Here is a 21,826-nt window from a genome sequence, read left to right as displayed (position 1 = left end):
AATCACGACATTTAAGAGGAATTAATCAGATTAAACACGCCCTTATATGTACCTAACCCAATATATTTTTAACTATATTAGATTATTTTAGAAGGGTTTTTCAAAATTAATCGTCATTTCAATTGGATATGGATAACGACATTTAATATTTTGATGTATAGTTTTAAAAATCTTAGAAACTAACATCGAATAGGTATAAAAATTGATATTTGTTTAGACCAGTAACTGAATGATGGTTTATTTTAATACTTATTGTTATTAATAATGTTAGTTTTCACTTATGACACATATTGTTATGATATGATTTATATAATTATATATTATTATTTATATATGTTAATATTTATTTATATGTATGATATTTTATGATTTATCATGACTAATTAATAATAAAACGAATAAGTGAATCTAATAAGCAGCCGGCTTGGTTGGCGCAGTGGTCAACTCAATAGGATCTCTCCTATTATTGCGGTAGTCGTGCGTTCGAATGCTGCTAGGGAATGGATGCATTTTATATTTGTGATTGTAATTGTAAATGTCTTTATAGGCCACAGTGGAAAATCTGAGTGGCAAGTTGGACCGGGTCAATAAATAACCAAATAATAAACCAAATAACCCAGCATTTGGGCAGCATGACACCCGCTAATCGGGCAGCCGTTATTGGGCACGAGGACCCGGCGAAATAACAGATAGCGAAACTAACTATTGATTCGCGAACTTGAGTTAACACACGAGTCATCCGAGTGGACTGCACATGATGAATTCGCTCTAAAGTATGGGAAAACGCAACAGTCGGCTGGCAAGGTTATGGCGTCTGTATTTTGGGATGCACATGGAATAATTTCCATTAACTACCTTGAAAAAGGAAGAACCATCAGCAGTGACTACCACATAGCATTATTCGACCGTTTGAAGGACGAAATCGCCGAAAAACGGTTGCATTTGAAGAAAAAGAAGGTGCTGCTTCATCAAGACAATGCAACATGTCATAAGTCAGTGAAAACGATGACAAAAATCCATGAATTGGGATTGAAATTGCTTCCTCGTTCACCGCCACCACATCTGGCCCCAGCGACTATTTCCTGTTCTCAGATCTCAAAAGAATGCTCGCTGGTAAGAAATTTTCGTCAAATGAAGAGGTGATCGCCGAATCTGAGGCCTATTTTGAAGTAAAGGATAAATCGTTCTACAAAAATGGTATCGGAAGGTTGGAGGATCACTATAATCAGTGTATTAATCTTGAAGGGAATTATGTTGAGAAACAAAAAAAAATTGCCAAAAATGTGTTTTACTATGGTAGGCCGGGGAATTTTCAATTGAACTGTTAAATAAATCTGACATAAATAAACACCAAACACATAAATACGTTAGACACACACAATAATTTCTACAGCCTATACAGTTAAATCCTTTTTTCTGTGTGTTAGCGTTTTAGTAGACATTTAGACACAGTATGCAGTAAACACTTCAGAAATTTACTCAAACCCAGTTAACGAACACATGTACACAAGATGCATGTATATTTTATATTGAATTACCACAAACAATATCTTTGTATTTGTCGAACAAGAAAGAGGTGTTAATTCATTGATGGTGATGATGGATGATAATAATTTTTTTATAACATCTTTATTAGATACGCTTAGTACAATCTTATTTATACCTTAATGTATTACTACTTTTCATTTGTACTTGGATTAATTCACAAGTAAGACGAGTGCGAGAAAATACATCAATATATATTCCTCAATAATAAAATTATAATAATTTATAGATTTAGTTTTAACTAAAGGTATACACTGCGCGCTGACCAGCAGTTGCTTCCACGTTAGTATGATTTAGTAATCTTCTTTCGTGTTTCAAGGCGAAATCTTGGATAACTTTGCAAATCCATTTGATTTCCAGGTCATCGTGCAGTTCTTCGTTGGTTACGTAGCGATAGTGATTGGTAATCAATCGAAGAACCTTCTTTTGACAGCGTTGTATGACAGCAAATTGGCTTTATGATTGTCTTATAGATCAACCTCGTTAATTTTAGATCAAGTTGGGAGTATCTTCCGTCTAACCAGTATAGTTGTTTTATTTTGGTTCTAATGTGTTTTGCTTTGTGTCTAACGTGATATTTCCAATTTAATCTAGCGTCTGCTTGAGAAATCGGTCATCCATTGAGTGATATAATTAAGTTTTCATTATTTCGCCGCAATGCAAAATTAACGTGGACAAATTTGGAGCTATTATTAAGTTGAATTTTCCAATCTTTCGTCCATTTGTAGATTTTGTTGACCGCTACTTGTATTTTTTCTATTGCCCTGGACAAAGATATGTCGTTTTCCATAATATCTGTATCATCAGCAAAGGTTCCATGTAGTGTTTCTTTTGTTGTTGGAATGTCAGCAGTGTAGAGCAGATATAAGAGAAGTCCTAAGACGTTACCTTGTGGAACTCCAGCCGAAATTGTCGAGAAGGCCATTTAGTGCGATAGTCTAAATTTTCTTCCGAAAAGATATGACTCCAGCAATTAGCAATAGTTACGCGGTAACAATTTGCTCATCTTACAGGTTAATCCCAAGTGTCAAATCCGATCAAAAGCTTGTGAGACATCCAGGAATATTGCAGGGTAGTAGCCGTAGTTACTCTGTGCAATTGATTGATTTTTGAATGGTGATTTCGAAAACCAATCTGGACGTCTTATTCTGCATGTTTGTCAGGTTTTTTGAGCTTAATTATTTGTGCCATCTTAAATTATTCCGGAACATGCTTCAGTCTTAAACATGCATTAAATATATATGTCAACAGATGATAAAATAATTATTTAAATTATTCACATAAGCTTTTTTGGTGGATTAAGATTGGAACGACTTTTAATTCACTTTCATTTCATTCGACTTTATCATTCTGCAAGAAAAATGGTATATAGAGATTAAAAGTACGTTTCCATCTTTCGCAAAATCAAAACTTACATCTGAATAGAAAATAAAAATAAGGCAAGTATTAATCACGGCCATTTATTCGAGAGAGATTTACCGGATTGCCATGTCGACTGAATGAAATTATTATAGAAAATGACTGAAATATGGGGATTTGTTGTTGCTGGTTTGGAACGATTCAATGTATCGGAACAGTTGGAACGTTTTAGTTTTTTTCCGCCGTTTTCTCTTGCGGTGTGTGTTTTGATTTTTGCCAAGCTTCAGGTGATTTATTCGCTCATTTGTTTTAATTTTTGCGTAGGTCTGATTTATAGATCCTTCTATCATTTTTCTCCTTTTTTTTTGAAGTCATATTTCTTTATATTATTTCGGTATTCGAATATCTATATTCAATATATATACGTTAAACTATGTTTTTTTATGGTATTAGGTATTAGTTGTCGGCCTATAAGTTTACTAACCACAATCAAATGTTTTTGAGAAATTAATAATATAATAGAAGAAAAGAAATATCGTCAGAATAAACAATTTGTTTTTGATACTAAGCACGGGACTGTAAAACAAGTCCATAGTTTTAAACAAATGAAGTAAAAATGAGCTTACATATCAAAATATATTATTCGGCTGCAATCTTGGACATATCTTGAACTTTTGATAAAGTATGACACGTAGGACCGCAGGTTAAATTAAAGAAATTCGTCCCTTATCGACATTTTCAGTTACTAAAAATCTTATCTTACGGATAAACCCTATAAAATTAGATGAAGAACTTGCTGAATGACATCCAATATATTCAGGAGTTCCGCAAGTACGTGTATTGGACCTCCTATATATAGCCAATCTACCAGTCACAAAAAACACTACTGTGGCAACATATACTGCCGATACAGTTATATAAACATTTCACAAAGATCCAATAACAGCATAAAAGAGTCTCCAAAGATACCTTGATAGAAGACAACTGTGGCTCTGTATAGAAGAACATGACCAACAGTGAATATCAATAATTGTGAACTTTCGCAAGCTGAGAATGCTAAATATATTGGTTTGCCTATTAATGGCAATTTTGAAGAAGCACATATTTGTTAAACAAAAACAACTTTAACTATATCAAATATATTAGCTTATAGTCCGCACATTCAAATCATCACTAGATAACAAGGCATTACTATATGGAATCTAATAGTAGTGTACTGCTAGCAAGTCTAATATAGCAACCATACAACGGTTGCAAAACAAAATATTGCATGGCAATGTCGATGCTTCATACTATGTCTATAATGAAGTGATACAGCGCGATATTCCTTTTTAGCCTGATTTACCAGCTGAAAAGGTTTCCTTGCTGATGTTAAATGAATTTAAACCTTTTCTTTTGATTTAAAATGTAGTTCCCATTCTAAATAAATACATTACATCGGAAATAATTATGAATACTGATAAATAGATTCTAATTTATTACGAATATATTTACAAGTTATCAAGTATATTATGATGATTAATTTACACCGCTATATCCTGTGTCGTAATCAACTAAACGCCAAATATTAAAGTCGATAAAAAGACCTTGCAAAAACACGATTTTGATCATTAATTGTAAAGATTATTAGCGATAATGTATATTTTTATTTTTTTTAATACTATGGGTATATCTTAAACCACTTTGGGCTTGTACAACTTGGCAACTTTCTTTGTAAAGATTATTAGCGATAATGTATGTTTCTATTTTTTTTAATACTCTGGAAATATCTTAAACAAGTAGATAAGAACAATAGGATGAATGTTGTTTGCATACTTGTAACAGGTCTATTTTTAAATAGAAATATATTTTATATCAGCATTGTTTCTCTACTAATATTAACTCTTTTGTGTAGTAAAACGTACCAAAGTTTTGGTATTTTATATTAGTCGTAAATCTATTCTACTGTTAGGCGATATAGGTCTAGTCGTTGTTTTTCTCAGATCGTTAAAATTCAATTGTGAAATATATGTTATTTCGCTCTCGGTTTTAGTATATATATGAAGATAAAGATATATGAAGAGTGTATAAATAACAATAAACAATAATAGAGATTAAAAATAATAAGTCATATATTTAATTAAAAATACAAATATATTTAATTCCTAATATTTTATTCCTATTTGCTTCCAGAAAAACTCGGATCTTATAGGACTATTCTGCTGCTACCTGAGATACCGAAATTACTAGAGAAACTGGTGTTAAAAAGTATTAAACCATTTTGAAATCACCACTAAACAATTGGGGTACAGAGTAACAGCGGATACTGAAAAAATACTTGAAGAAAATACTAGTACTACTCTGCAATATTCCTAGACGTCTTTTGACATGTTTCGACCGAGTATGGTATATGGAAGTAATCTACAAGAAGAGAACCACTGTCGACTATAGACAACTGCTGGAGTCATATCTTTTCGAAAGAATATATATAGAGTCTCCCGTGAAGGGTCATCATCAAGATTTAAACTTATTTCAGCTGAAGTCCCCCAGAGAAGTGTCTTCGGACCATAACAACAAAAGACACGATACTTGGAGCACTTGCCGACGACACAGTTAGTCGGGTAAAAGATATATCTATGCCCAAGGTTGGTAATTGGGGCCAAACCTGGAAAATGAGAATTAATGAAGGTAAATCTGTGAATGTGCAGTTCACGTATAATTAGACATACTATAATTCCTTATAGCAACAACGCTAGATATCTCGGAATCTTGATGCAAAACATCGATGGAGGGCAAGAGAACATGTAAAACACACAATAAATTAATTGGAGTTAAAATATAGAATAATATGGTGGTTAATAGGAAGAAAATCACAATTACTAGTATATTGTAAATTGTTTTATACAAGCAAGTATTGAATCCTATATGGAAATCAATTATGCTTTAAAAGTTATCTAAAGACAAGTTTTTCAGAACAAAGTCCTGGGGAGATTGTAGGTGCACACAGATACTACAGGACTAACTACATACACCGAAACCTTCAGAAATCCACTGCCATTCGGGCAATCAACAGAATTGCAAGGAGTCATTAGGGCAGATTCTATTGTCATGTCAATATCGAGGTAATACAACTCTTTCGTAACACCAGAACAGGACATAGACTCAAAAGAATCAAACCGTTTGAGAGTGTGTACTGTAGTGTAGTGAGGTATAATTAATAGAAAAATATCCTGGGTCCTCCTAGATATAGATTTAAGTTATTGTAAAGACAAATTGTAGGTTAATCGGCAACAATATAATAAATAATTCAAAAAATATTGTCAGCTAAATTGTGGTTATTTGTTAATAAATTTACACCTTTTTATGTTGCGATAGTGAAGCTCTACCAGCCTAGTTAGCCCACTAGTCTCTCATGAAGATCAAGCCATTTTATCAATCAACCTATAAACACACTACCAGCACCAAGCCAAGGAAATAAAATCCAGTGATATAACATTTATGCTACGTAGAAGAACGTGTGTATTGTCAGCTAAATTGTGGTTATTTGTTAATAAATTTACACCTTTTTATGTTGCGATAGTGAAGCTCTACCAGCCTAGCTCGCCCACTAGCCTCTCATGAAGATCAAGCCATTTTATCAATCAACCTATAAACACACTAGCAGCACCAAGCCAAGGAAATAAAATCCAGTGATATAACATTTATGCTACGTAGAAGAACGTGTGTATTGTCAGCTAAATTGTGGTTATTTGTTAATAAATTTACACCTTTTTATGTCGCCACAGTGAAGCTCTACCAGCCTAGCTAGCCCACTAGCCTCTCATGAAGATCAAGCCATTTTATCAATCAACCTATAAACACACTACCAGCACCAAGCCAAGGAAATAAAATCCAGTGATATAACTTTTATGCTACGTAGAAGAACATGTGTATTGTCAGCTAAATTGTGGTTATTTGTTAATAAATTTACACCTTTTTATGTTGCCACAGTGAAGCTCTACCAGCCTAGCTAGCCCACCAGCCTCTTATGAAGATCAAGCCATAGCAACAATCAACCCATAAATACACTACCAGCACCAAGCCAAGGAAGTAAAATCCAGTGATATAACTTTTATGCTACGTGGAACAACATGTCCACCAGTCTATATCAATAACTGTCAATTCCGGCAAGCAGAGGATGCTATAACATATATCTTGGTATTCACCTAGATCGACGCCTAACTTGGAAGAATCAGATATTCGTCAAACGGAAACAATTTGGACTTAAACTCTACCAAATGTAGTGGCTTATAGGGCGCAAATCCAAATTATCATTAGATAACAAGATATAACTGTATAAATCTATACTCAAGCCTATTTCGCTATATCGAATTCGACTATAGGGAACCGCTAGCAAATGTAATATATCTAATACACAACGGTTCCAAAATAAAGTGTTGCGTGCCATTGTCGATGCTCGGTACTATGTTTCAAATGAAGTTATACAACGCGATAGTTCTCTAGAACCAATAACTAGTCTAACTCAATAAGTTTATGTGAAATATTTCGAAAGACTGGCAGTACATCCCAATGTATTCTCTAATCAGATAAATGTGAAGTGACAGAGAACTTCTACGCAGTTTCCTAAGTCTTCTAACACAATCCGATCTGATTATTGGATACATATGGACTTTAGAATAAACTTTAGATTAAGATTAATTAATTGAAATAGTATTTTATAAAGAAAATCACTTAATGAATTGATTTTCTACATATAAACAAAACTTATTGCCCTTTGGACAGATTCTAGAACTAATAAGAGAAATAAAAAAAAGTTTTAAAATATTAATTCACATTTGTAGAGATTGTGTTATAAAAAATATGTAGAGAACCTTACCGTATTCTAAGAAGAACTCATATCCACCTGAATCAGTACGATGCCATCCCCCTTTCATACACGTACCAGTTTCCGATGAGATATACCGTGAACCTATTGTTTCCTACCCTCCAAAATTCCCTTTTCGTGAAAAACAACACGCGAACCAAGACTAAACAAGAAGCAATCGTTTTAAATTCTAATCTTGCTGAAGACCGATGGGTAACTGAATAGATCGGGATGCGAGAGACAGAACAACTTACTACTTCCCCGGGGCTAATTTTAGAAATCCCGAAAAAAATTATGTATCGCTCCTTCTGCTAATGGTTCAGAAATACGGTCGGAATTAAATAATTAGGTTTGTGATTTAATGTGACGGGCGTGATGTCGTGTGGAGACGAGGTCCTGCCCATCGTTAATTTCACACATTGAGTTGGTTGGAGGCGTGGCGTCAATGTGAGTTTATTTTTGGGACGGTTTGCATTGTTGTGACTGCGGCTGAAGTGAAGGATTATGGAAATTTAGACGTGGGGACTTCGACGAATAAGAAGACAACTTTTTAGGTCGTTTGGGCGACGAAGGAGAGAAGGGTGATTGATTAATTGTTTTGTGACTCTGAAGGTATGCCCCGAAGAATAAAGGTGATGTTCATAATATAGACCAAAGAGTTATTATTACTCATAACAAAATAATTTTACCAGTTTTATTATATAAGCATTTAATAAAATATTTATTAATATTTTGAAACAATAAGAAAATTAAATGTTTTTATTAATTTACTATTAAAATTTTTGTCACTTCACTACTGTTATTTAGTGATCGATAACAATGTGTATAAGATATTACAATACATTATAATATAATAAAAACAATAATACAAATAAAATATTTTAACACAAAAATTGAACCGACTTCCAAAAATAAATAAAGAACTCACCAAAAATTAAAAAATAATCTAGCTTAGATTTTTAACACAAAAAAACATTTTAAAATATAGTATGTATATAATAATGGCTGTAATAACTAAATAAAAATAAACAAAAACCTTATTTAATCTATCTACTAGACGTATTTTACATTCTACTATATACACACAATTTAGCTTAATACCTACCTAAACCTATTTATTAATTTACAATATTATTTTAACTATTACCAACTGATCAGTTTGATGTCAGTGCCGAGCCTAAACAACACAAAAATAATAATATAATTTTGTGACATATATACACAAAATTAAATTACAATCTAAACAAATCTGATTTGTTGCTTAAATCTAAAAATAAACAAGCTTAGATTTTCAACGTAAAAAATTTTTAAATAAAATATATACATAATTATCGTTGTAATAACTAAATAAAAATAAACAAAAACCTTATTTAATCTATTTACTAGACGTATTTTATATTCTATTGTATACACGCAATTTAGCTTAATACCTACCTAAACCTATTTATCTATTTACAATACTATTTTAACTATTATCAACTAATGAGTTTGAAGTCAGTGCCGAACCAAAACAGTTATATTAATTTAGATTTGTTTTGTTGGTAATTTAATTTTTTGTATATGTCACAAAATTTGATATTGCCTTTAAGAAATAATATTTTTAAAAGCATATATTGAAATGCATATTTCAGAATGGGACCAGTATAAGATGATAATAAAAGTAGTATTATTATAACAAAAGTTGATAGAAAAAGGTAAACATTGGAATAAGAATTGAGGAGGTTTTATTAGTCATAACATTTATTAATAATTTATTGCATTTATAGTTTATTGAAAATAGCAGTGAACATTTAACTGTGATTTAAACTAAATTATACTTTATAGCACTATTATTTCATTATCCTATTTGCATTAGAATGTTGTAATACATAAAAGCTAAAATATACTTAAAGCCAAAGTTAAATTCGGCAACATTGGGACGTATTTACGTGTTAAATTGAGATTACTCTAGTTCTAGAGTTCTAGTTGAGATAGATGGTATGGAAAATAGTTCAATGTAAATATAATCAAAGACAACCCTAACCTACTAACTTTTATAACTGTGTACTTAATTGCAGTTTTAAGTCCTTTGATAATAGATGTATTAGATTTACTATAATGTTATAGTTATAATAGTTGTGTATAGATCTATCTATTCTGGCTAGATATTTGAACGAACAAGCAGGTTTAGCTAGAAATGGTTGGGAAGAAATGTTAGGAAGGCTTCGTTTGAGTTTTTGCGGTAGTTGTTTCAATACATCGTAAAAACTATAAGTGTCCAATCAACTGTTAGGGAGGTGTTTATGAGTATCATATAAATATGACTTCAATGAGCTCGCGAGGAGACAAGCCGAAAGAGAAAGTTTGATAGAGAATACACAACAAATTTTCTTCATTTTATGCTGCCAAAATCTGGGAAGTCACCAAACGAAATAAAAGCCTACAGACCTATGTCACTGCTGCCAGTAATATCTAAGGTTTTTGAAAAAATCCTGTTGAAAAGAATCAAAACTGATCATAGAGAGAAAAAATACACCAGTTTGGGTTTATTAACAAGCATTCAACAATTGACCAGGTCCACAGAATAACAGATGTTACTGAAAAAGCCTACGAAAGTAAAAAAGTATGCTCAGTTATATTCTTAGATGTAACATAAGCCTTCGATAAGGTTTGGCATGAAGGCCTTCTTTATAAACTATAGAAAATGTTACCAATACAACACACCGAACTATTAAAATCTTACATTACAACCAGAATGTTTAAAGTAAAACAAGAAGAAGCTTACTCTACAATAAAAGAAGATAAAGCAGGTGTACCACAAGGAAGTGTACTGGGGCCAATGCTTTATCTACTCTACACTTGCGATATACCACAAATAAAGCATATTACGATGGCTACATTTGCTGATGATACTGCGATTATAGCTGTCGGAGACAATAGTGAAGAAGCCTCATGAAAATTACAACAGGCAAGTGACAATATAAATAACTGGACACGAGCTAGGAAAATAAGAATTAATGAAAGTAAATCTGTACATGTCCAGTTCACCTACAAACAGACTGTACAAGCACCAATAACATTAATACAATTTTTACGATTCCAAAACAAGTTTGAAGTCTATTAAATTCAAAAGTTTGCGATAAATTCTGCATGTTTTTCTACGAGATTGTATTGATAACATATTCGTAGTAGAAGAACATTTGAAGTCCTGTTGCACCAGTAGCAACATGTTGTTGGTGAAGCATGGATTGATGGTGTCGATGATGACGAAGCAAAGTGTGAAGTCGTAATCACGGAGTCAGTTTTGTGTTGTTGGAGTATTTTTACCATTTAAATTTTTATTTGAAGTTTCATTGCGAAAAATCGACACAAAATATTGTCCATCGATAGTCACTATTTTTTCCAATTTTTCAAACAATTTTCGAATTCGAAATAACGATGTAGCTTTTAGGACCATCAACGAATCAGCCCATTTTTTTGGTATTTTTATAATAAGTGAAGTACTGCTCAGATAGGCCACAGCTTATATATTGGAACAACTAGTAACCAGAAGGAGCAAGCTCTGGAGAATACGGCGGGTACTGTAGAACTTCCCCTTTTAATGTCCCCAAGTATTTTTATACCTCAAGAATAATATTGTGTAAATAAATTGTAGTCGATAGCGATTGCCATTGATGCCAGCTCATAGTATATCACTCCATCACGTCAGCTTGGAGCCATGGATATTGGACGTTGTCGATATTTTTTCTCTTTGTATTATCGTAGTGGATCAACTTTTCATCACCAGTAACAGTACGACACATGATGATCAAATGCCTTTCAATATTTGCTGGCTTTAGTTCATACGCCACGAAATATTGAAGTTTTTGAATAATTCCTAAGTTGAAGATAGCTTTTGTTACACCCAACAATTCCGCATATTAAGCCTCTTAGGGAGGCTTCATCTCTAAGAATTCATTTTCCATTGATGTGTTGCTGAAGTTAAAGTCATCCAACCTGATCCTGTCTAATATGAATTGAGTGTTGTTCGATAAAAAAAACAAACACTTTTTTACGATTCCAAATCAATCTCGTCTAACAATAGCACCAAATGTTGAAGACCGACGGAACAATAAAAGCTGAAGCCGTTATTGATAAACACGGACCAAGGACGGGGTAAAAATAAAAACCGTTAATGATTTACTTAACTCGCGAATGATCATCGATATGTTGTTAGGATCCGTTTTATGTGGATTCATCGACGAAACACTTTTAATTATTTACACAAGGAGTGATTGGTTTTTCGCATGGTTTATAGCTGATCGGGTATCGTTTAGTTCCACTGATATCCGACGATTTCTTTTGAACTGATTGATGTGTTCAGTGTCCGTCGCCGTTTCTGACAGCTCCTTACCAGAATATATCGTCCGATTTATTAATAGACGTTCGTGTAAATAGTCCTCATCAGATATGATGATGAACGTTATTCAATGTCTCGGATATTTATTTGAATTTGATCCGAAACATGAGATAGCATTTTTGTTACGACACGTTACTGGCTGTAAATTATGTTATACGTAAATTCTGCTAAGGCTTATTGAATGTTTATTACGTATTCGACGTGTTGTTTGCTCTTTCATTGAGATGTAGCGACCTAAAAATTTTTTTTTGTTTCTCTTTATGTAACTATGTTTATATGATGTTATGGTTAAGATTAGATTAAATTGTATTCTCAACATTTTTCCGAATTTGTTATTAAAGTAAATAGAATGTAAATGGGTAATGAATAATCTGGCCACATTGGGTAACGTCTTCTTCGCTATCATTGCATATTCACTTAAATGGAATTCTTATGGCAAAGAATAACTAAAATAGACAAGCAGGCCGAGAAAAATATACAAGCAAGAACTGTTTGGATATATGTCTACAATAGCACCCTTCGGTTTGGATGATCTCGATCAAACAAACAGCAGAAGAAATTGGCAAATGTTGGAACTGTGAACTTGAGTTAGAACGGAAATTAACAGCTTAGCTAATGTTATTCAAGTCATGGCTCAGAATGTGACAGTGAGCGAATGAAACTTTCTGTATATGGGATTATGATCCAATGTGGACAATACCAAGACAGGACGATAAGAGTGAAAACATCTAAAGATGACTTATGTGCATAAATATGTGAGTAATTTTTTAGAATATATTATGAATAATAACTGTTTTGCAGATATGGCAAATGCATTAGGGAGAAAGAAGTGACTGAATTTAATTTTTTCAAGAAAAATATACACAGGTAGTAACAGAAAAAATAAGGAAAATACAGTGAAAAAAAAACAGAATGATTTGATAAGAAAACACAGCAACAAAGGAAGCAAGAACTAAGTATAATAACGTAAATATGTTCCCTAATGAAAATAAAATACATTACTTAGAAGAAAAATTATTAGTTATAGTCAATTCAAAATAGCAATGACATGGGAAACGTCGCAATGTTGCCGCAGCTACTCTGAGTTTTAGTACATTTTGACTCTGACATATAACAAAATTTTAATATAAATAAAATAATTGAACAAATATTCTATTAAACATAATTTAACATCATAATACATCTAATAGATATATTATCGAAGAACTTCAAACTACAATTAATTATACAGCCAAAATAATTTATAGGTTAGAGTTGTTTTATTATATATACATTAAACCTTTTTCCACACTAGTATAGGTAGGGTTCTAGGCGCGTTTTTTTTATGTAGTGGTATCTTCCGAAGGCCTAATTCACATAACTAAGAATTGTATATCTGAGTAATGTATTTTACTTTCATTAGAGAGCATATTTATGTTTTATACTTAGTTCTTGTTTCTTTCGATGCAATGTTTCCTTGTAAAGTCATTATGATATTACTATATTTCCCTTTAGTTTGTCCTGTTATTATCTGTATACATCTTTCTTGATAAAAGTACATTTAATCACTGCATTCTTGCATTTGCCATATCTGCAAAACAGTTAGTGCTTATTCTCTTCTAATACATGTTAACCAAGCCTTCATGTATATTCTGAACAATAACACACATGCTCATAAAGCTTTTACACTCTATAATACAATTCACTACAACTAAAATATATTAATTGTATACTGACCTTTAGTGGTTTCCTCTTTCATCACCCTGTCTTGGTAATCGTTAGCATTGAGTCATAAACCAACATTCATAAGGTTTTATTCAATCACTGTCACTTTCAGAAATACTAATCAAGTGAATAACTAAGTTGTTTATTTCCAATCTGTGAAAAACTTCTTCAATATTCTACCATTGTCAATTTCTTCTTCAATGTGTCTGATCGAGCTCACACAAACCGAAGGTGCTCTTTTCAACAATGCCTCTTTCCATAAATCGAGACAGTTCTGGTATGAATATCCTTCTCGACCTGAATATTTATTGTAATAATTCTTTGCAATATTCAGTATCAACTAAATTGGATTAAAAACGCAGCGATAGGGAGGAAGATGTAATACTCTGGGACCATAACATTCAGTAATCTGATTTATTATGTATCTTACTCAGGCTTATTTCTAAAAAAGAAAAGTACATAAAATGCAATTAAATATTTCATTTATATTTATCGAGTAATAATTTGAAATAGTTTATTCTTTAAAATGAGTTCCTCGAAACTTATTTTATGTACTTTAAGCCATTCCTTAATTGCAGCCTTTGTTAATGAACTAGTTAGGATTTTCCAATTATCCAACAATGTATGAACGGATGTTCTACAACTCTCAAATAGCTGTATATCTTTTGCATCTTTGTGGATAGTTTCCAGATTAACAATTTTCTCTGAAATAATTGTATTAAACTAGGTTTCGATTGAAAAATCTACTTACTGTTTTATACATTTCGTATATTTGATATCTGAAACATCAAGATTGATCTTGATTCGTCACCTGTTTCGCATAAACACTGTTTCTTTTCGGCGAATTTAAGCTTATATTGTTTTAATATTTTCAGTAAAAACCGCGGCGTAGAAAAAATTTCAAGCTAATTAAAACAAAGCGTTAAAACAAGTTTTACCGGTTTATAACCCGTAATTATAATATTTTGAAGAATTTTCAGAAGTTTGGCAAACGCAATACCTTTGCAGGCTTATTCCGGTACATGTTCGAACTTTCCTAACAGCATTCTATCTCTTTTTAAATAGAATAAAATGACAAGGATAATATTGTCTGACTAAAACGAATTTACAACTTTAGATTGACATATATTGACACTCGTATCACTGCTATTTGGAATTGACTATATGTGGATTAAGCTGTTCAATGTAAATATAATAAAATAACTCTAACCTACAAACTATTGTGGCTGTTTAATTAACTGTAGTTTACATCCTTCGATAATATATGCATTACATGTACTATAATATTAAAATATGTTATTGTTTATAACGTTTTTGTTTCATTATTTTCAAACATGTAGAAATGGCTGAATAATAGCACTTGGACTTGGCTTGTAATTACTATGACTACTATGTGTGTTTAGAGGACTGTAAACATAAAAAGACACTAATGGTGCCATGGATGTGCTCCGATATGAGCTCGTTATATTCCTCACGTCATCAGTCACGAACCGTTAGTCTCTCGCCAGCAATTAACATCAGATTACTCACCCGATCTAGGTCCAGGTGTTATTCATCGTAAACTTCGATTTATGGGCGAAATTGACGAGGACCGGCGATAATAGAACGGGGCAGAGTTTTCGTTTACGACGGACGCGAACCGAACGAACGCAACGATCCGACGAAAGATTTAGAATGGTCGCGTCTAAATTTAAAAATCTTTGATTTGGCACGTTAATGGGAAGATTAACGGACGGGCATTTTTACCGCCGCGTCTCCAAACGAACCGTGTCAATTATCCGGATGAGGTTGTCGGGGAATGAGTGACGGGCGACACGACGGCCACACAATAACCGAGTCCATTTAGCCCGAAAAAACAATCTGACCCGAGCGAGTTTGTTTTTCTTCTCGTTTTCGAGATTTTTTTTTGCGTAATGTATTCCGGATTTAAATATGAACTGAAAACTTAAAGAAGATAGTGAGTTAGCCGGTGTACCGGAAAGTCGTTACCGGCTTTTCTAATAGATTTCGCTAGGTTTGAGTATACTGTGGCGATCGCCACGACCCTTTAGGCCACCACGTTTTCATCAACAAGTACAAAGGTTGGCAACGCCGGTGGATTGGTACCATGCAGTTCCAGGCTATAAAAGGCCATCACGACGACGTCTCGCTCTCTTTTCTTTTCTCTACCCCCTTGTAACCTAACCTAATATCCTGTCAATTCTCCCGTCGACCACATGTATCACTCAATATCGAAATAAACAAGTGATAATTAAACCAGTGTTTCTCAGTTCTCATGCAAATTCCTTCCAAAAATAGTAGTGAGTGTTCTGACAAATGATCGCAGCGGCAGCCACACATTTCGACCGACTGACCGACCCGACGAACATTCCTACAATACTGTAGCGACCGCTACGAACCTTTAGGCCACCACGCATTCACCTACAGCAAGTTCAAAGGTTGGCAACGCTGGTGGTGTGCTGGGGTACCATGCGGTTCCCGGTTATAAGAGACCACCACGAAGACGTCTCGCTGTCTTTTCTTTTCTGTACCCCTTTGTAAACGTACCACTTCCCCAGCGCTACCGTACTTCTTTTACCTTAACCTAATATCCTGTCATTTTCCCGTCGACCACATGTGTCACTTAATATCGCACTAAACAAGTTTTTATTCAACCAGTGTCTTCAGTTCCCTTGCGAATTCCTTCCACAAAAATAGTCGTTAGTGTTTGAACAAACAATCGCATCGGCAGCCACACATTCCGATCGACCGACCAGACGAATATACTGACATATTGCTTCAAAGCTATACCATAGGGTATTATGTAGAGGTTTAACTTAAATAGGCGAAACCCTCGGTTGTGTTGCCCAAATGTTTTGCAGGTATTGAGACCACTTTTTTGATTGGTTCGTCTGTATTGCTCTACAAAAGCATTTGATTATATCATCTCTATGACGCGATTGACTGTTTCTATGGTTTGTTTCAGTTTGTTGATGATGTCATTTCTGCGTGCTTGGTTATACGTCATAAATTTAGATGACGTATGTACAAAATAATTTTGGATAGACTAACAGGTCAATTAAAGAGTCCCCGGCCTGACACATAGATGGCGCTACGACAATTAAATTTATATGTTTGTATATAGCCCTAACCCTCAAAAGATGGGTGCATAAACGTGACAGCTGTTGGATTATTAGTTTGTGAATTATAACATTTTGAGTGAAGCAACTTTTGTTATTGTGAAAAATGGATAAAAAGAAATTTCATGTGTTGATAAAATATTGCTTGTTGAAGGGAAAAATACAGTTGAAGCAAAAACTTGGTTTGATTTCGAGTTTCCGGACACTGCTCCAGGAAAATCAACCATCAAGGCTTGATATGCTAAGTTTAGACGTGGTGAAATGAACACCAAGATACGACGGTGAACGCAGTGGACACCCAAAAGAGGCAAAGATATTAACTGAACATGTACATCATATCATTCATGAATATTTGGGTATGAGAAATCTCTGCGAAATGTGAAGGCCGCGCGAGCACTCTTGTGACTAAAAACAACGACGAGTTGATAATTCGAAGCAGTGTTTGAAGATGATCAAGCATAATAAACCCGAGTTTTTGCATCGATATGTGACAACGATGAAATTGATGAAACATGGTTCCATCATTTCACTCCGAAGTCCAATCGACAGTCATTCGAATGAGCTGTACACGTATGTGTTTTCTCAAAGCGTGGAAAAACGCAACAGTCCGCTGGCAAGGTTATGGCGTCTGTATTTTGGGATACGGATGGAATAATTTTCATTAACTATCTTAAAAAAGGAAGGACCACCAACAGCGACTATTACATAGCGTTATTGGACCGTTTTAAGGACGAAATCGCCGAAAAACGGCCGTATTTGAAGAAAAAGAAAGTGCTGCTGTCACAAGTCAGTGAAAACGATGGCAAGAATACATGAATTGGGCTTCGAATTGCTTTCTCTTCCACCGTATACTTCAGATCTGGTCCCCGGTGACTATTTCCTGTTCTCAGATCTCAAATGAATGCTCGTTGGGAAGAAATTTTCGTCGAATGAAGAGGTAATCACCGAAACTGAGGCCTATTTTGAAGCAAAGGGCAAATTGTACTGCGAAAATGGTATCTAAAAGTTGGCGGGTCGCTATAATCGGTGTATCCCTAACCCTTGAAGGGAATTAGGTTGAATAAAAAAAAGTAATTTTACCAAAAAATGTGTTTTACTATGGTAGGCCGGGGACTTTTCAATTGATCTGTTATATATCCACTGTTACTCAAATAATTCACCAAGAAATAGTTAAGTGGAGTTCAGGCACAAGTATCGCTACTGAAGGTACAAGATCAGAAAATGTAGTTTGAAGGTGGCCAAAGACCAATAGTCATAAACTAAAAACAGTACGTGGATACCTGGTATAATCAACCCAATTCAGGATGTAAGGCTACCAATAGCGGACTAAAGTTTCTGTGAAATGACATGGTCTATTGGAAGATTTGCACAGAAGCTGGTAGTTCAAGATATATGTTCACCAAAGGCGGATTGTAGTTTAGTTTCTCATAAGTAGACTATTAGAATTTGGAATCAGCAAAGCTATGCAAACTATTCCATACAGGGAAACTATGGAAATTTGGGTACAAACAGTGCTATTTAGAAGATCATCAAAGGCAAGCTAGAGGACAAAGACGATACTCAAAAATAATTTAACTAGAACCACAAGCTGTCCAGATAAGACAGAAACTAAGTACATTTCTATGGTCGGTCATTTAAGAGTGATGTTCTGTAATTTGTAAGATGGATTTGGTCGGTTTTGTAATAGATAAAAACCCTTAGTTGTTTGGTTCAACCAGTCATGTTTTCTTTCTTTAAAGTAAAGTAATATTTTGAAATTAATAGATTTTGTGTCTTAAACACTTTCACATTTCAAAAGCTATATACCGCACGTATTAAAAAATGAATCAACAAGAGAATTTGGGTGTTTTGATACCCCAGTAATCCGAATCATCGATTAACGTACAAAAAAAACCGACAGATTGGACTGAAACTACGTACATTTTTATGGTCGGTCATTTAAGAGTGATGCTCTGCAATTTGTAAGATGGATCTGGTCCGTTTTGTAATAGATAAAAACCCTTAGTTGTTTGGTTCAACCAGTCATGTTTTCTTTCCTTAAAGTAAAATAATATTTTGAAATTAATAGATTTTGTGTTTTAAACACTTTCACATTTCAAAAGCTATATACCGCACATATTAAAAAATGAATCAACAAGAGAATTTGGGTGTTTTGATACCCCAGTAATCCGAATCATCGATTAACGTACAAGAAAAAACCGACAGATTGGACAGAAACTACGTACATTTCTATGGTCGGCCATTTAAGAGTGATGCTCTGCAATTTGTAAGATGGATCTGGTCCGTTTTGTAATAGATAAAAACCCTTAGTTGTTTGGTTCAACCAGTCATGTTTTCTTTCCTTAAAGTAAAATAATATTTTGAAATTAATAGATTTTCTGTTTTAAACACTTTCACATTTCAAAAGCTATATACCGCACGTATTAAAAAATGAATCAACAAGAGAATTTGGGTGTTTTGATACCCCAGTAATCCGAATCATCGATTAACGTACAAGAAAAAACCGACAGATTGGACAGAAACTACGTACATTTCTATGGTCGGCCATTTAAGAGTGATGCTCTGCAATTTATAGGATGGATTTGGTCGGTTTTGTAATAGATAAAAACCCTTAGTTGTTTGGTTCAACCAGTCATGTTTTCTTTCCTTAAAGTAAAATAATATTTTGAAATTAATAGATTTTCTGTTTTAAACACTTTCACATTTCAAAAGCTATATACCGCACGTATTAAAAAATGAATCAACAAGAGAATTTGGGTGTTTTGATACCTCAGTAATCCGAATCATCGATTAACGTACAAAAAAAAACCGGGGAACAAACACGCCGTTACCTTAATTCGGAATCTGGCACGGCCTACTCGTTGACTTAACGAAAACAAACAATGGAAACGCACATTTGACGGCTGCTCTCATAAGGTTTACCTGTTGTTGCAAACTTAATTTTAGATCTTGTTAGCTTTGGACCGGCGTTTGTTTCGGTCGTAAATTAAAAATTTCCAAACTGTTTACGGGAGAGCGCGTTCGGATAGGGTTTTCCTTAAGGAAAAAAAGCGACGATCGCTTAAACATTTACGTGGGAATTTCACACGTTCCTCCGTTGAAACGCACGGACCGCGGATGGAAGACGGGAGAGTTTACGTTGCGGCTTTTCAGAAACTATTTGATTTTATTACACGATAGAATTCGAATATATGGCGACTAGGAATTAGTTCTCATCGTTTTGTTTTGACCTGAATAGTCATTTTCTAAGAAAAATTAATAGAGTTAGCTGTAATTCAGGTATATTAGACGAAGGAATTTATTCTGACTGGAGGAGGCCCACCAATTTCTTCGTCAATTGTGGACCGATTTTCAAAATTCTTCTTTTATTTGAAAGAGTGAACTTCCAAGATGGTTCCATTGGAACCAAGTCAGGGTCTGATGGTGGAATCCGGAGATATCGAGGGAAAACCTCAAATTTCAAAGGCACGTACTATGTATTCACATAATTTTTATCTAAAATGATCAGATATTTGTGTAAAATGTTATTGCTAAGATGATGTGATGGAAGACACAAATCCTCAATGGTTACGTACAGACAACTAATTGTATACTTTGAAGTTATTTGATAAAGCTGATGATGAAAGCAGGGACCGGACCGCTGTACCCTTCAGGGGTTTTGAGGAGTTTTTAGTAAGTGTTTACGTACAAAAGTCATTCAGTGCAAAAACCGTTCAGTTTGATTTCTAAATACTTACACTCTTGCCTAGAACATTCACAAATATTAAACAATTACAAATATAAATTTACGACCTTGCCCCAGCAGGATTCCAACCCGCGGCTATCGCAACTGTAGGAGGACCGTCCCTTTACCACTGCACCACCAAGCCGGCAGATCCAAGTTTTAAAAAGTCAATATTTTATTTAATAAACTGTTTAAATAATGAATATTTTTTCGTTAATTTAATATTTTTTAATATATAGACGTATATCGCTTTCATTAATATTAAGTATATTATATATATATTTGTGATCATATATTGCAAATATTGTCAAAAGAAATGTCTGTAACATAACATTTTTATTATTTTTAAATTATTCTCTTTAATTTATTATGAAAGAGACATTATTATCTTAATAAATTGTTTATCTTGCAATGCTTTATCTACTTTACACTTGTGATATATTACGAAAGGAGAATATTACAATGGCTACATTTGCTGATGATAATGTGATTATAGCTGTCGAAGACAATAGTGAAGAAGCCTCGCGAAAATTACAACAGTCAAGTGACAATATACATAACTGGACACAAGCTTGGAAAATAAGAATTAATGAAAGTAAATCTGTACATGTGCAGTTCACATAATTCTATCATTCTATATAGCAACAACGCTAAATATCTCGGTATGAATCTTGATGCAAAACTTCGCTGGGACATATAAAGAAGAAAAGAAAAGAACTGAAATTGGAAAATGTATTGGCTTATTGGAAGAAAATCACAATTATCAGTACATAATAAATTGCTATTATGTAAGCAAATACTGAAACCTATATAGACATATGGAGTTGCAAAGAGTAACATAAATTAAATACAATTTTTTCAAAACAAAGTCTTGAGAGGTATTGTGGGCTCATCCAGATACTATATGACTGATTACCTATAGCGAGACCTTCAGATACCCACAGTCAGTCAAGAAATCTAGAAAATTGCAAGGGACATGAGGAAAGACTCCATTCTCATAAGAATATTACTAAGTACTGCAGCTTTTGGGTACCACCAGAACAGGACACACACTCAAAAGAATCAAATCATCTGATCTTGTGTAGTGTTGTGTAATGAAGTGCATATAATAAAAAATACAGCAGTGATATGTATAAACATTTTTTCACCAGAGA

General features: G+C 33.7%; 2 protein-coding genes across 3 annotated transcripts in view; one reads left to right on the top strand and one right to left on the bottom strand.

The window, feature by feature from the left end:
* The window catches only part of LOC143193791 (band 7 protein AGAP004871), a 30,346-nt gene extending 14,854 nt beyond the window's left edge, over positions 1 to 15,492 (bottom strand). The window contains exon 1 of one of the 2 annotated variants that reach the window (XM_076400179.1): positions 15,360 to 15,492. Coding sequence is in view for 1 of the 2 variants with exons in the window: in XM_076400178.1 (XP_076256293.1) it covers positions 7,760 to 7,817 (58 nt within the window). In the remaining variant the exon portion in view is untranslated. Of the gene's footprint in view, positions 1 to 7,759; positions 7,888 to 15,359 lie in introns of those variants that run through there. The other variant, XM_076400178.1, reaches the window with a different exon arrangement.
* The window catches only part of LOC143193783 (solute carrier family 2, facilitated glucose transporter member 8), a 241,696-nt gene that overhangs the window by 173,565 nt on the left and 46,305 nt on the right, over positions 1 to 21,826 (top strand). The gene's annotated exons all lie outside the window — the stretch shown is intronic.

This window comes from Rhynchophorus ferrugineus, unplaced genomic scaffold (assembly GCF_030347505.1).
Source record: "Rhynchophorus ferrugineus isolate W39M unplaced genomic scaffold, kcgeb_rfMv2 rfM3, whole genome shotgun sequence".
NCBI classification, from domain to species: Eukaryota; Metazoa; Arthropoda; class Insecta; order Coleoptera; family Curculionidae; genus Rhynchophorus; species Rhynchophorus ferrugineus.
The sequence above is the reverse complement of the archived record's forward strand: the minus strand, read 5'-3'. Positions and strand labels throughout refer to the sequence as shown.